The sequence below is a fragment of the Chiloscyllium punctatum genome, chromosome 4 (genome assembly GCF_047496795.1).
Source record: "Chiloscyllium punctatum isolate Juve2018m chromosome 4, sChiPun1.3, whole genome shotgun sequence".
Taxonomy (NCBI): Eukaryota; Metazoa; Chordata; class Chondrichthyes; order Orectolobiformes; family Hemiscylliidae; genus Chiloscyllium; species Chiloscyllium punctatum.
Genome location: NC_092742.1, coordinates 44,767,989 through 44,782,848, shown reverse-complemented (window position 1 = coordinate 44,782,848; position 14,860 = coordinate 44,767,989). Strand labels below are relative to the sequence as shown.

At 37.7% G+C, this 14,860-nt stretch overlaps 1 protein-coding gene across 1 annotated transcript in view; it reads right to left on the bottom strand.

The window, feature by feature from the left end:
• The window catches only part of znf839 (zinc finger protein 839), a 43,591-nt gene that overhangs the window by 16,596 nt on the left and 12,135 nt on the right, over positions 1-14,860 (bottom strand). Inside the window, exons 3-5 of the mRNA XM_072568536.1 lie at positions 11,402-11,533; positions 5,347-5,439; positions 2,346-2,501 (exon numbers count right to left, since the gene is read on the bottom strand). Coding sequence (XP_072424637.1) covers positions 2,346-2,501; positions 5,347-5,439; positions 11,402-11,533 — 381 coding nt within the window. The remainder of the gene's footprint in view (positions 1-2,345; positions 2,502-5,346; positions 5,440-11,401; positions 11,534-14,860) is intronic.

Genomic DNA, 14,860 nt, shown 5'->3' with positions numbered 1-14,860 from the left:
AGTGCAAGTACATCAACTGTGTTATTCAGGATTCTGACCCAGTGACAGGGGTAGCATATTGGCTCAATGACTAGTACTGCTGTCTCACAGCATCAGGAATCCAGGTTCAATTTCAGCCACAGGCTACTTTCTGTCTGGTGTTTACACATTGTCCCTTTGGCTCCCTGGGTTTCCTCCAACAGTCCAAACATATGCAGATTAGGTGGACTGGCCATGGGAAATGAAGGGTTATAGGGATAAGGTGGGTCTGTGTGGAATGCTTTTCAGAGGGTCGATGTGGACTCAAAGGGGCCAAATGACCTGCCTCCACACTGCAGAGATTCTATGACAGTGAAAGAACAGTGATAGGGTTCCAAGTCAGGATTGTTTATGGCTTGTAGGGAAATTTGAAGACAGTGACATGCATCTGCAGCCCTTATCATACTAGCTTGTGGAGATCACAGGCTCGAAAGATGATGTCAAGGGAGCCTTGGTGCTGAAGTGACCACCTCCACTCAATCACTGACTTCTTGGCACCAGAGCTCAAAATATTTCTCCTCACCCCATGGGCTCCACTAGAGAGTTTCTCATGTGTTAGTTTTTTCTTTGATTTCTGAGGGCTACTTCATAAATCTCACCAGCTCTTATTAAATGCTGTCATGTCATAACACAAGTAAAAAAAGTAATATGGGGTCTTTTAGGGTTTTCTTCTTTTGATAGACATGATAGTATAATAGCCAAATAGTAGATATGAAGGCCTGAATAGATACTCTTGTGGAACTACTCCCATGCATTCTGCCATTTAAGAGAACCTGCCAATTATTCCTACTCTGTCTCTTGACAGAGCCAATTTCCTAACTGAGTCGATAAATGTACCTTGAATTCCATAAGCTTCAACTATAGCTAACCGTCTCTTAGCAGAGACTTTATCAGATGTCTTTTGGAAAGCCATTTAGTCAACATTCACAGACATTCCTCTGGCTATTACTTTAATCACTTAAAAAAAAACACTGATGCTTGTTAGCCATGATCTATCATTTACATTTCCTCTTCGCTTAGCTAACTTTCTTTCAGGATGTTCAGTCACTGTACTCTTTTAAACTGCTCAGTCACTTAATCCTTAGTTACAGGCTGTAGAAATTTCCTGTACTAACGTGAAAAAACAAAATGTTGAATGGCATTTCAGCTGTTTAGAATTTGCTTACTTCACAATAATTGCTGCCCTCATATTTTAAAACTGTAATCTCTAAAGTCATTGGAAGGAATGATATACAGACATCAAAAGCATGTTTTAAAGTATCTGGAAAGCGGTTGCTCTATGTACTACATTTTCTTTAACACTGGGGTTTGAAATCTTCTGCAAAACCAGGCCAGCATTAACTGTACTGCTATTTTCCAGCTCCATCATAGCCTGCGTGGGATCTCAGCTTCAGCCCAATGTGCCTATTTCTATGGCTGAGTCACTGGGACTGCCAGCTCCCAGCTACTTCCCTCAGCCACACTGAAAAGGAATCAGAGGACTTCCCAAACTCCACCTCCACCTTGGAGCAGATGGGGAAGCCAGCCAAGGTGGAGGTGAGTAACCTGAGCTAGGTCAGGTTCAAAAATCCTGAAGAAGGGCTTATGCCCGAAACGTCGATTCTTCTGTTCCTTGGATGCTGCCTGACCTGCTGCACTTTTCCCAGCAACACATTTTCAGCTCTGATCTTCAGCATCTGCAGTCCTCACTTTCTCCTCCAGGTTCAAAAATCCCATGACACCAGGTTATAGTCCAACAGGTTTATTTGAAAACACAAGGTTTCGGAGGCTCGTGCTTTCTTCACCTCATAGGTCAGGTTGGACAGCTCTCCAACTTTGAGCAACGATCAAAATTATATGTTTGCCAAAGGAATTAATTTGTGTTTTGTCCAAAAGACGGCTTTAGAATGAGTAAAATTACTTTGAAAGAGACAAAGGCTCCTTGTCAGACCATTCATAGAGATGCTTTATTCTCATTTAAACTGTTTTATTTTGATGCTCAAGTGCACAAAATAGAACACTTTGTCTTAGTGCAAATTCCCCTAAGGCTTACTGCCTTCATTTTCAAATGATCAAAAACAGCACAAGGCAGGCTCCATTAACATAAGTGCATGTAAACATGGATCAGCAGTAATACCAAGCAAAGTTAAAACTGTCACCCAGCAACAAGGCAGGTACCAGTAGTGACCAATGAATTGAGGAATTTACTTATTCCTTTGTATATATGTTGGCCTTAAATACTTCATGCAGAAAAGACACAACAGAATAATTGGTGTAAGGGAACTTTAAAAACAAATCTGTAATTTTCATGTTTGATGGCCTATAAACAAAAAGTAAAAAGCATTCACCTGTGTACAAGAGATCTGCAAGGGCTGTTGAGGATTTATCATCCTATTGGAATTGCTTAAGTGCTCATCAGCCATTTTCTTCACATGTTTATGTAGCATCTCAAATTCTCTATACACATCTGAAAATTGTGGTCTGGCAGGCCGTCCTTTTTCCACCTAGGAATTCAGCACTAAACATGAAAATCAATTACACTGCAGAGCAAAACTTTCATTTATATGACCCGAATATCCAAAAATTCACTTGTACAGTTTTTATAACACTACACAACAAAAAAGTAATTGTTATTAACAGACAGAATAATAGCATTTCAAAATGATTACTCAATTGAGAAGTTTATTACATGCACAAGTTTCTCATCAGGCCAAAGTTGATCCATAGCACTTTTTTTCCCTGAATCCACAGTATTTTAATTTCCAATACAAAAGCTTGGGAGATATGCAAAAACCTTAAAAGAGCATTCTTTCATAATGAGCTCCTAGGTACAAAGATTGTTAAGCATATCAATCAGCTGCTGTTACTGTGGCAATAACAAAATGCAAAACTACAAATGCAAGCTGTGTTCATGTATATGACCCTTATCAAAAAGGAAATTCAAATCATAGGAACTGTATAAGAGGGCACATGAACAGGAAGGGTTTAGAGGGATATGTTCCAAGTGCTGGAAAGTGGGACTAGATTAGGTTAGGATATTTGGGTGGCATTGACAAGTTGGACTGAAGGGTCCGTTTCCATGCTGTACATCTTTATGACTCTAAATACAGATCAATTTCTATATGGAATGGGAAAAGAACAATGAATGTTTTGGTTTTAACCGTTTGGTGCAAACGAGTTTCCATTTTGCCTTTTAATTTGCCTTTTCCTTTTAAAGGGGATTGCAGATCTTCTGTATTCCTAGCATTTGTTTTGACTCCACCTATCCAAAGGCTTGAGAAGATTTAAGTGTATCATTCAGAAGCCATTAAAATCTGTGAATACAAACTTGTCACAATTTTCATGTATTCCTGCTCAAAAGGAATTCTACGTTGAAAGGTGGCAGTATGACGATAGACGAAGCACCACAGAACAATGCAACTGTGTGTTTTGCACTCAAAGCTACCAAAAGGATGAGATAAATTTTCTTCCTTGTAGATGAATAATTCAAAAATTAACCAAAATGGATTGGTAACAAGCTATGGACTCTTCGCATCCAAAGCCAAGGTAAAACAAATGTTCACATTTTAATTGAAAGGAAGGTTCTATACTGGTGACTGCACCACAATCCCGTTCTTTTCAGATTTTTTTTTTGAAGGGAGGACAGGAAGTAGTTAAGAAGAAAACTCAAACCTCCTCACCTTAATTACTAGGTCGATCATTGAGTACTGCATCACAGTATGGCAGTCCTTTCACAAAACCATCACCATTGATGTATGATAACAATTCTTATCAAGAATTCTGTCTCAGTCACCTTTATTTCCAGTTTGCAATAGGGGCAGAAAGACTTGCAAAATAGTGGATTTATGAATAACTTTGTGAATTGAGTGTACACATGCACTCTTGAAACTTTTAAATAAAAAGATCTGTTTTAGGAACCTCCAGAGCCTGGTATGTCTGCAATAACAAGCAGCATTTGTCTACTTGTGAGAAAAGAGACATGCTGTTGAAGCTTTTCATTTTGCACCCATCAGAATCACAAATTTACCAAACTTCTCAATACGCAAGCAAACATTACCAAGCAACTATTTGTTTATTTCTAAGGGAACCCAGGAAGGAATGCATCTTTAAGCAAACAGGAACATTTTTAAACATTCAAGTTTAATAAACAGATTCAACAACTGGAAACTACATTATTATTTCTAAAAAAAAAGAGCACAAGGTATTTATTAGCTTCCCATGTTATGGTATTAATAAGGTTGGATGAATAAAATAATGAATTACAGAATGGGCACAGATTGTGTGGTCATAAATTAAAGCAGAACCGTTAGTGTTCATTATTCAATAAGAAGTGACAGTTCTCAAACAAGATGATGTGGAAACCCAAAGCCAGGGTCAGTATTTCTATTCCCCCCACCCCCCCTCCCCCCGCCCCAAATATTAATCACACTATGTAAATATTTCAGAAAGATTAATCTAGTTGAATAAAGTGCAACTAGGATCTTAATGGCATGCTAGCTTCTTTATTACAGGTAAACACCTTCACTGGCCCTGAAAACCATTTACACATTTTGGGAATGCCAAACTTCTTTTAATAAGTATAACTTATTATCAAAGTTTATCTTTATTTAAAGATCAATTTAATCTGCCAATTACATATTTCAATATCTGAATATTTAGAAGTTCATGATTTTTAAGTACTTCTAAATTTCTTGTTTGTCATCTCATTATTTGAATGTGATTGGTCGATTACTTACTTCATGACATCACTGTTGCTACAACAAAGATATCTCCTTGACCTGGCACCAGATTCAAACTGCTACCAATAAAGCAGAAAGCTACAGAGATCATGAACACGTCATCAGTAACCTTCTTGAAGGCCAGCAAAAAACAGTCACACTTTACAACCATAAAATTTGGGCTAATAATTTTCCAAAATATATCCGATTATTTGGCTTACAGTGAAACCATTATGTACTTCAACATAAAATAGCACATGGGAAGAAAATAGTTTTGAGAATAGATTTTTTTTTAAATTGTCAGATTTTTCACAGCTATAGTTCTCCACATTAAAACTACAATAGCTGTAAGAACTTTGAATGAATAATAAGTCGTTAGAAAAGTGTACAAAATGTTTTATAACAGTTATATTAGAAAATCAACCTGTGCATTTCTTGGAATGGCAGATTACAACAGTGAAGTCTTATGAGAAACTCAACAAAGTTTATTTTGGATCTAATAACAAAGAGTATATTCTTATCATTGTGTTTTTGTGGATGAAATATTCAGCACTAGACTTGAATTTTCACTGCATAGTTATGTAACACATAGTGTTACCCAGTATTAAACTTCAAGAATAATGTGGCTTACCTTCATTAACAGAAATTCCCAGAGAGTAATGACTTTTGTAAGCCTAGGAAGAGCCAATTCCATCAATTCCTCGTCATCACACTGTTTGAGCAGCTAGTTAAAACATAACTTTAATTATTGAGCTGCCAGAATAACTTAGTATTCTACATTTATGAAAGCATTGTTGAATCAAAAAATTAATGTCCTACGGTCACTTAAAGTAGCTGTTGCATACTGGCAAAGTAACTAGACTAGTAATCCACAGTGCCTAATGTTCTGGGATCATGTGATTGAATCCCACCATGGCAGGTAGCAAAATTTGAATTCAATAACTTTTAAAAGTATGGAATTAAAATATTAACCATTGTCGTAACAACCCATCTAATTCACTAATGTCCTTTAGGGAAGGAAGTCAGCTATCTTCTCTGGTTTGTCTATATGCAATCTGGTTGCCCTCTGAAAATGGACTAGCCCACAGCTCCAAAATGAGTTTTAAAATCCTGCTGCGGGTTGAACTTTCATAATTAGAAAGAAAACAGAAAATGCTCACTAAACTCAGAAGCATCTATAAAGACAAAAACAGAGTTAATATTTCAGGTCAAGGACCTTTTATCAGATCTGTAATGACCTTACTGCACCAAGTATTAAACTTTCTTGATCCACAAAACATTCTGGCATTAAAAGTTGAAGAAAGCTTCAGAACAAAAAAACTACATGTTGAAATCTCAGTAGGTCAGCTCCGTAGCACCAGAATGAAAAGACTACTTTAAAACAAAAGTTGGGTTTGGAGTCAGGTAATAGGGTACTTCAATAAGAATAAACAACTTATTGATGAAATGCAACATCACAGAATTGCTAGCAAAGAACTCAAGAAGAAAACATCGTATGGATTTGAATTTGGTTAGTTCCAGGAAACTGACTGGAGCTGAACTGTTTTTTTTTAAGAGCAAGTAAAAAATTTAGAAGAATCTCCAGATTCCTTGTTAGGATAACAGTTTTCTTTAATATGTATTAGTAACTTAATCATGGATATACAGGACAATTTAAACATTTATGCATGACACAAATCTGGAAATATTATGAATTGTAAGGATAATAATAAACTTTAAGAGGACATAGATCATTGGAAGGATGGGCAAGTGAAAGACCATAAGAAATAGGAAATGAAGTAGGCTGTTTGGTTCCTCAAGTCTGCTCCACCATTCAACAGAATCATGACTAATCAGATAATCATCTTGTCCACTTTCCTGCCTTTTCCCGGTAACCCTCGATTCCCCCTACTGATCAAGAAACCTACCTATCGCAGCCTTAAATATACACAAGGGCTTTGCACCCACAGAGAGCTGTGGCAAGAAGTTCAAAAAATTCACAATCTTCAGAGGACATTCTTCCTCACTTCAGTCTTACATTGGTACTCTGAGTTCTGAGACTATATCTGTTGGTCTGACACTCGCCCATGCAAGACATCAGGGTCAGGGGATTGATCTACCTTTAGCCCAACTCATTTGTCTAATAGTACTTATCTAGAATGGTGATGGTACTTAATTCCTCCCCCATATTCTTTTATGTTAATGGGACGTTTGAAATATCTTCCATCTTAAAGAGTAATGCAAAATATCTGTTTAATACCTCTGCCACATTTTTCGTTGCCCAAAATATCTCCTCACATTCATTTTCTATGGGGCCTATGTTCACATTAACGTCTTTCTTTCTTTTTATATGTTTAAAGAAGCTCTTTTCAGTTTTTATATTTCCTGCTGGTTTGCCCTCATTGTTTATTTTCTATTATCTTTTAGTCCTCCTTTCCTAGAATTGGAATTTATTTCAGTCTTTAACTTTTGCCTACTTACTTGCTTTTTCCATAAACTTAAAACTCCCCTTAACTTCCTTGGTTTATCCCTCAGAATCTTTCCTCCTTCCTGGGGAATGGTCTCTGGTTCACTATTCCAAATAACCTTTTGACCTCTCATAAAAGTCACTCTTCACAGAAATGAAAACACATTTTAAATGTGTTCAAAAACACAATCCTAATCCCAAATTATAATAACATTATAATACCATAAAACAACATGCCACACTTGTATAAAACATTGGTTCAGCCTTAAATAAAGTATTGTGTCCTGTTCTGGTGATCACATTTTAGGAAATACATAAAAACATTAGAGATGGTTCAGAAAAAAGAAGAATGGTTCGAGGGATGAGAAGCTTCAGTGCTGAGTACATTGGATAAATTAGGGCTGTTATGTTGGAGAAGAGAAGATTAAGAGGAGATTTGATCGAGGTATTCAAAATTGTGAGGCTATAAACATAAGAAATAATGGTAAAGCAAACACATTTATATGCAACTAGTGGTTTGCATTTGGAATGCACTGCTTGAAAGTGTGAAGGCAAATTCAATCAAATCCTCAATAATCCTTGAGATTAGCGAGTGCAGGACTATGGGAAGAATGTAGAATACTCCTTTAAAGGGAGCAGTTGACGTTATTAGTAGACATGATATGGAAGTGCCAGTGTTGGACTGGGGTGGACAAAGTTTACAATCACACAACAGGTTATAGTCCAACATGTTTAAATAGATCCAAAAAAACCTGTTGGACTATAACCTGGTGTTGTCAGATATTTAACATTGTTAGTAGATGCATTATACAGGAAGCTAGGTAAACAAGAATAGAAAGAAACCCAAATAAAGTGTAAACATCTGGTATGGACTGGTTAGAAGAGTGGCCTGTTTCAGTGTCATACACTCTGTGAAATGTCTTTTATAAACATAATTTGTCATGCTATGATATCAGTGATCAATTAAATGAGATGCTATGTGCTATTACAGACTAAAATTGTTTAAACAGGATTTTTGTGATGTAGGCAGCTAGCTCCATAAAATCTTACAGCAGCAAAGACAGTCTCAAACTTAAATGCACAAAGTTCAATTAAATAGGTGTTTGCTGTCCTCCAATAAATCTATATGCACTAAAAGTTGCATCTTTACCACATCAGGCCCAACACCCTGTAACATCAAAATTGTGTTTCCTTTATGTGCCATGTTTTGCAAATTTCTTGATAGCAAGCAACATGTTGGTGTTAATCTCAAGTCTTAAGTCTGTCTGCTTCTTATTCTTGCTTACAAGATGCTTTTCAGGCAAATGACATACTTCCTATAATCGTATCATACTCTGGTAATAAACTTCTAATTAACGCCACACATCTCAAGTGATAAGGGGCCTAAACACTGCAAAGTATTGCACCTATCATAAGCATGGTAAAAACAATATACAACCAAATGTTAGTGACAGATTACCCCAAGGGAAGACAGGAATCTCATCTTTGGAATTCATTTGGAGAAGAACTGGAAAGATTTATTAGAAAATAGAGGGACTCTAAAAAATGTATGACAACATTTTAAAAGGGAAAAAGACAACAGAAGCAAGAACGAACATATAGTCAAATATAACCTTGTAAAATAATTTTATAGCATTGCCATTAAAGGGTGAAGCAGTAGTTGCAACATTATACAACACTGATTCATATACTTTTAAGTTTTAAAAATCAAAACAAATAGATTGAATATTCATAATCATATTATCAACTGTGAATGAAAAAAGGGTGGTCTTGAGAAAGAAAAAAGGAAATTGCCACTGGCAAGGAGGAATGCAATTTATTGGTTATGCGTACCCTTATAAACACATTTGTCACCTCTAGACCCCATTATTTCAACACTTTTCTGGTTGGTTGACAGTCTTCCATCTCCAGAAACACGAGGTTATCAAAAAGAAATCTGTTCTCTCTATGCTAATTTGCTCAAATTTCCAATGACCCAACACCTTTGTTCCCTAACTCCCCAAATTGGTTTTTGGTCTAGGAATCTCATTTTTACAATTCACACGATTATTCCAAATTCTTCGTAGTTTAACCCTCTTTATCTCTAGCAAAGCACAGCTGGTCAGGCAGCATCCAAGGAGCAGGAGAGTCGACCTTTCAAGCACAAGCTCTTCACCAGGAACTCCTGGTGAAGGGCTTATGCTCGAACCGTCGACTCTCCTGCGCTTTGGATGCTGCCTGACCAGCTGTGCTTTTCCAGAGCCACACTTCTCAACTCTGAGCTCCAGCATCTGCAGTCCTCACTTTCTTCTCCTTAACTCTGATCTGTAGAGCTCTACAACCCTCCAAGATTTCTGTGCTCCTTCAACAACAGACTCTTGGCATCTCTTGCTTTATTGCTCCAGTATTTGCAATTGTGTCTTTGAGATTTCCTTCTTAAATCTCTGTATGTCGGTCTCACACTGTCTCTCGTTTTTAAGGAGGTTTTGTAAAGACTTCCTTCATTGGTCAAACTATATGCACATCCACCAATTTTCAGGCAAACAGGAAACTTCGCTTAAGGAATTTGACACAACTTTCATCTAAGCTGGACATATTATGTGAAGAAAATCCGAAACTCAGATTTCTCACTTGGCTGACAGACTCCCCTTGTCTCTTCATTTTTTTGACTCTCAATATTCTCTCCAAGTTCTCTCTCCTTTCCAATCCGCTCTCCGTTCTGACTTATCACACTCTCTCCTACTGAGAATACACGAGTCCAGAGTCCAAATTAAAGCACAGATCCTCTGTTTAGTAGCTTCCCTCTGCAACCCTGCAAAGACAAACACTCTCTCTCATTTCCTTCACACCAGCCCCACCACAAAAAAAAAAGAAACCACACCTTGCAATCACTATCATTTCTTCCATTTTACTCTTTCCAGTTACACCACCTGCGGGAAATGGTTTCACACTATCTTTCCTAATCTCAACACTTATCCTTTCCTTTCTCCTACCTACTCTTTGTTTCTCCCCTCTTCTGCATCATATAACATAGAACACAGAACATAGAAAAGTACAGCACAGAACAGGCCCTTCAGCCCACAATGTTGTGCCAAGGATTATTCCTACTCTAAAATAACTTAACCCATGCACCCTCTCAATTCACTGCTGTCCATGTGCATGTCCAGCAGTCACTTAAATGTCCCTAATGTCGTTGCTTCCTTCACCACCACTAGCAACGCATTCCATGCATTCACAACTCTCTGCGTAAAAAAACATACCTCTGACGTCCCCTCTATACCTCCCCCCAATATCTTAAAATGATGACTCCTCGTGCCAGTTAATCTTGTTCTGGGAAAAAGTCTCTGGCTATGGACTCTATCCATGCCTCTCATTACCTTGTATACCATGATCATGTCACGTCTCTTCCTCCTCCTCTCCAGAGAGAAAAGTCTGAGTTAGTCAACCACTCTTTGTAAGACAAGCCCACCAGTCCAGGCAGCATCCTGGTAAACCTTCTTTGCACCCTCTCCAAAGCCTATATCTTTCCTATAATAGGGCGACCAGAACTGGACACAATATTCCAAGTGTGAACTCACCAGGGACTTGTTTTGCTGCAGCTCTACCTCGTGGCTCTTAAACTCTATCCTCTTGATAATGAAGGCCAAAACACCATATGCTTTCTTAACAACCCTGTCCACTTGAATGGCAAGTTTGAGGAATCTATGCACTTGAACACCAAGATCCCTCTGTTCCTCCACACTGCCAAGAATCCTGTCTTTAATCCTATATTCAACATTAAAGTTCAACCTTCCAAAATGCATCACTTCACATTTATCCAGGTTGAACTCCATCTGCCATTTCTCAGCCCAGCTCTGCATCCTGTCTATGCCGTGCTGCAACCTGCAATAGCCCTCGACACTATCAACTGCACCTCCAACCTTTGTGTCATCAGCAAATTTACTAACCCACCCTCATCCTTCCACCTATTTTCCATTTCACCCATCACTATCTACTACTCTCTCAGCTCTCTTTACTCCATTCTTCTCTTCCTTTGCTTGTTCTCTTCTCACCCCCCAATCTTCAGCACCAGAATTTACTCTGTTTCATGCAATGGAAAGTATAGTAATAAATACACTTCACAAAAAATTTATCACGACATTAAATTGGAGAGAAGGTCTGCATTATATTGAAGATTCACAAAATAGTTTAGAACGCTTCGAAAGAAAGTTAAAAATTTGCACCAGGTTTATCCAAAGCCATGTGCACTAAAAACAAATACCTCTTTTATTCTTGCTTTTCTCTTCAGGATTTGCTCTTGATGATAAGTGTTGTTGTGATGTTTTGGAGGTCGACCACGTCGTACAGTCCGTCGGCGTCCAGGAAAATGTCGTGCTAATGTAACCTTTTCAGTCTATAGGAAAAATAAACTTGCACATTTTACCTCATGTTACCGAAAAATCAAATTATTTTTCTGTACAGACATGGCTAATACTCAATTCCAAATAAAATATTGCAGTATTACTGGATACAAAACATAGGGAACTGAATAATGAAATGATTTGCCAATAAGTAAAGATAAACTACCAGTCTTTATCACAGGCGAGGAGAGAGGTTGAGAAAGAGTCCTTCATGATACACCAGTATGGGAACTGAATCTATGTTACTAGCATCAGTCTGCCTCTCAAACCAGTCATTGAGCCAAATGAGCTAACTACTACATATGGATTCAGTAAATAACCAGTTGAATAAATTATGCTAGTCACATTAGCCCAAAACAAAAGCAGAGTACACAAAAAAAACCAAAAGACACCCAAAAATAGCATTTGCTTCACATCAGAATAACCTGCACAATGCTCATATCATTATGCATTCTATCCTTCTCATTAAACATCTCAACACCAACCTTTAAATTAAATCTTAGAAACATGCCAAGATACATTAAAATTATAGGTCAAGGAAGAATTTTGGTTAAGAAAAAAAAAAGTTTCATTTATTTCCATTTAAAATTAATGTAAGTGCACATAAACTACATTGTGGGCTCTGTAAATATCTTAACCACAGTGCATATTTATATATGCATGGAAAGAATTAAAGTATCATCTAAAGTGACACAAAATAAGAGAAAACAAGTAGTGCAAATGAGCTTGCAAATGAGCAATTAAGTCTCGTGTGTTAAATGTAAACCAGTCACAATATTAGTTCTGTTTTAAACTTGAAAACTTTCATGGTCACATTTCACATCAATAAAAAGGTCATCCAACAACTTACATTTAGACTGCAGAAATTAACAGCTCATGGTACTGCACAGAAGCACCAGGAGCAAAGATGGGCAATCAACAGCTTGATCAAAGAGAAGTTCATAGAGTATTAAAAGAACAAAGCGTAAGAACTACAGGGAATGAAGCTAAAAGCACAGATGCCAATCAATGCTCCTGTTAAGCTGTGCAGTAGCCAGAAAGTAACACAGGCCTAGCGAAGAAAAATAACATGCACGTGACTGTTTGAAAAATGTAAAGTAACCAGGTGCTGAAAGAAAATACATTATAGACAACTAAACTTAAATGGCAGATTAACTCAGGGCATGGTTAGGAACATGGGACTGGGATATCATAGCAATTACAGAAACATGGCTCAGGGATGGGCAGAACTGGCAGGACTAACAGCAATCCACGTTTACTCAATACATCGCATCAGTTATGACATCTTTTACTTTAAATTCTGACGAAGGAGCAGTGCTCCAAAAGCTTGTACTTCCAAAAACATTTGTTGGACTATAATCTCGTGTTGCATGATTTTTAAACTTCATCCACCCCAGTCCAACACCCACACCTCGACATCAAATAAACATGTTGGACTATAAACTGGTTTGTGTGATTTTTGACTTTGTCCACCCCAGTCCAACACTAGCACCTCCACATCATCCTTAATAATGGAACTCTAAAATCTTACCAACTAGAGGTCAGGCTAACTGGCCCTATCACTCCCTGTCTCTGTCTCCCACCTTTCTTAAACAGAAGTATTAGATTAGCCATTTTCTAGTTCCTCTGGGATCCTCCCTGACTCCAGTGATTCCTGAAAGATCATCACCGATGCCTCCACAATCTCCTCAGCTACCTCCTTCAGAACTCTGTGCTGTTGTCAGTCTTGTCCAGGTGACTTAACCAATTCAGATCTTTCAGCTTCTCCAGCACCGTGTTAGTGATGTCAATGGGAAAATGGGAGGGGAGGAACTGGATGCAAAACTTATGGCTATTGGTCTGTTTTTGTAGCCACAGCATTCATATGGCTTGCCAAGTCAGTTTTTGGTCAATTCTTAAGCCCAGGATTTTGACAGTGAGGGACACCAGTAATGGTAATGTTACTGAATATCAACGGAGGATGGATACTTTTTGCTGTTGGAGATAATCTTTGCCTGGCACATGTAGTGTGAATGGTGCTTGCCACTCATCAGTTAAGCCTCTCATTTGTCCAGGTCTCATTGCAAATGGACATGAACAGCGTCAGTATCTGGAGAATCAGGAATGGTACCAGACATTTCACAATGAATCACTTAACCATATAATTAGTCAAATGCTGCCTTCATATCAAAGGAATGCACTCTCATCTCAGCTCTGATTTCAGCTCCTTTATCCATGTTTGAACCATGATTGTAATGATATCAGGAGCTAAGCAGCCCTGGCAGTTTCAGTACTACAACATGGGCAAAAACATCATTCCAAAAAACAAAACAGTTGCTATAAAGATGGGAATTTTTGGAGTTGACAGCATATTCATGAATCTTCCTAGAAAGGGAGGGTACCCTTTGCTGAAGCAAAGGTGACGAATGATTTAGCAATGACAGCTGAAAAACTGGCAAATGGAGAGGCAAAGGGTGGACATTTGAAAGAACTGGTATAAGCTACAAGAACGAAATGTACTGAAAGCAGAATTAATTTGATCCAGACTGAACAGGTACTTCATTTTAGTCAGAAGGTTAGTGTATACATTGGCTTCAAAAGTTCTAATGTTAGCAGAAACAGATCAACAGAATGACTGTTGGCACGTCAGCAACTACCCTGCAAATACTGACATTGACTTACACAGCTGGAAACACCAACATAGTCTGCTGCTTTCAGAATTTAAACTGTTACTACATGCAGTCTGATTAAGTATTTATATTTCTTTTTAGTACAAGCCCGCAAAAATTCCTGCCACTGCAAAAATCTGAATTCAGAATAACAGAAATACTTAACATTTAAATTAATTCGCACACTGTAGTAGAAATCAAACTACATACAAGTGGTTGAAAATAGAAAAAGTTGAATGCCACTGGAACAGACAATTACTGTGTTCCTGAGGCCAGCAGGTTATAAAGTCTGCGATGACACAATTCACTCAGCCATCGTGTTTCCTCTCCCATTTCAAATGTTCTTTGGAATATCCTTTGGCACAAGTTTCAAACAGCAGTTATTTTAAAACAAACACTCGTTAACCTAAAAAGAATATAGTCAATGTATTAAAAATCTCTTAATTCTTCTTTAACAATTTCAAATTGCAATTTCTCTTTTCTTCCCTTCATATTTTTCTAGATTGTGCATTGGACCACTGTTGAGAATAACTGACACCAGATTGTTCTGTTGTCTCCACAGTCAGTCATGATAGAAAGAAATCTGTTCCTTATATCTACTGTCTCATACTGTTTCTGCAATTACTTTTTGTCATTTACATAAATGATTTGGATGCGAGCATAAGAGGTATA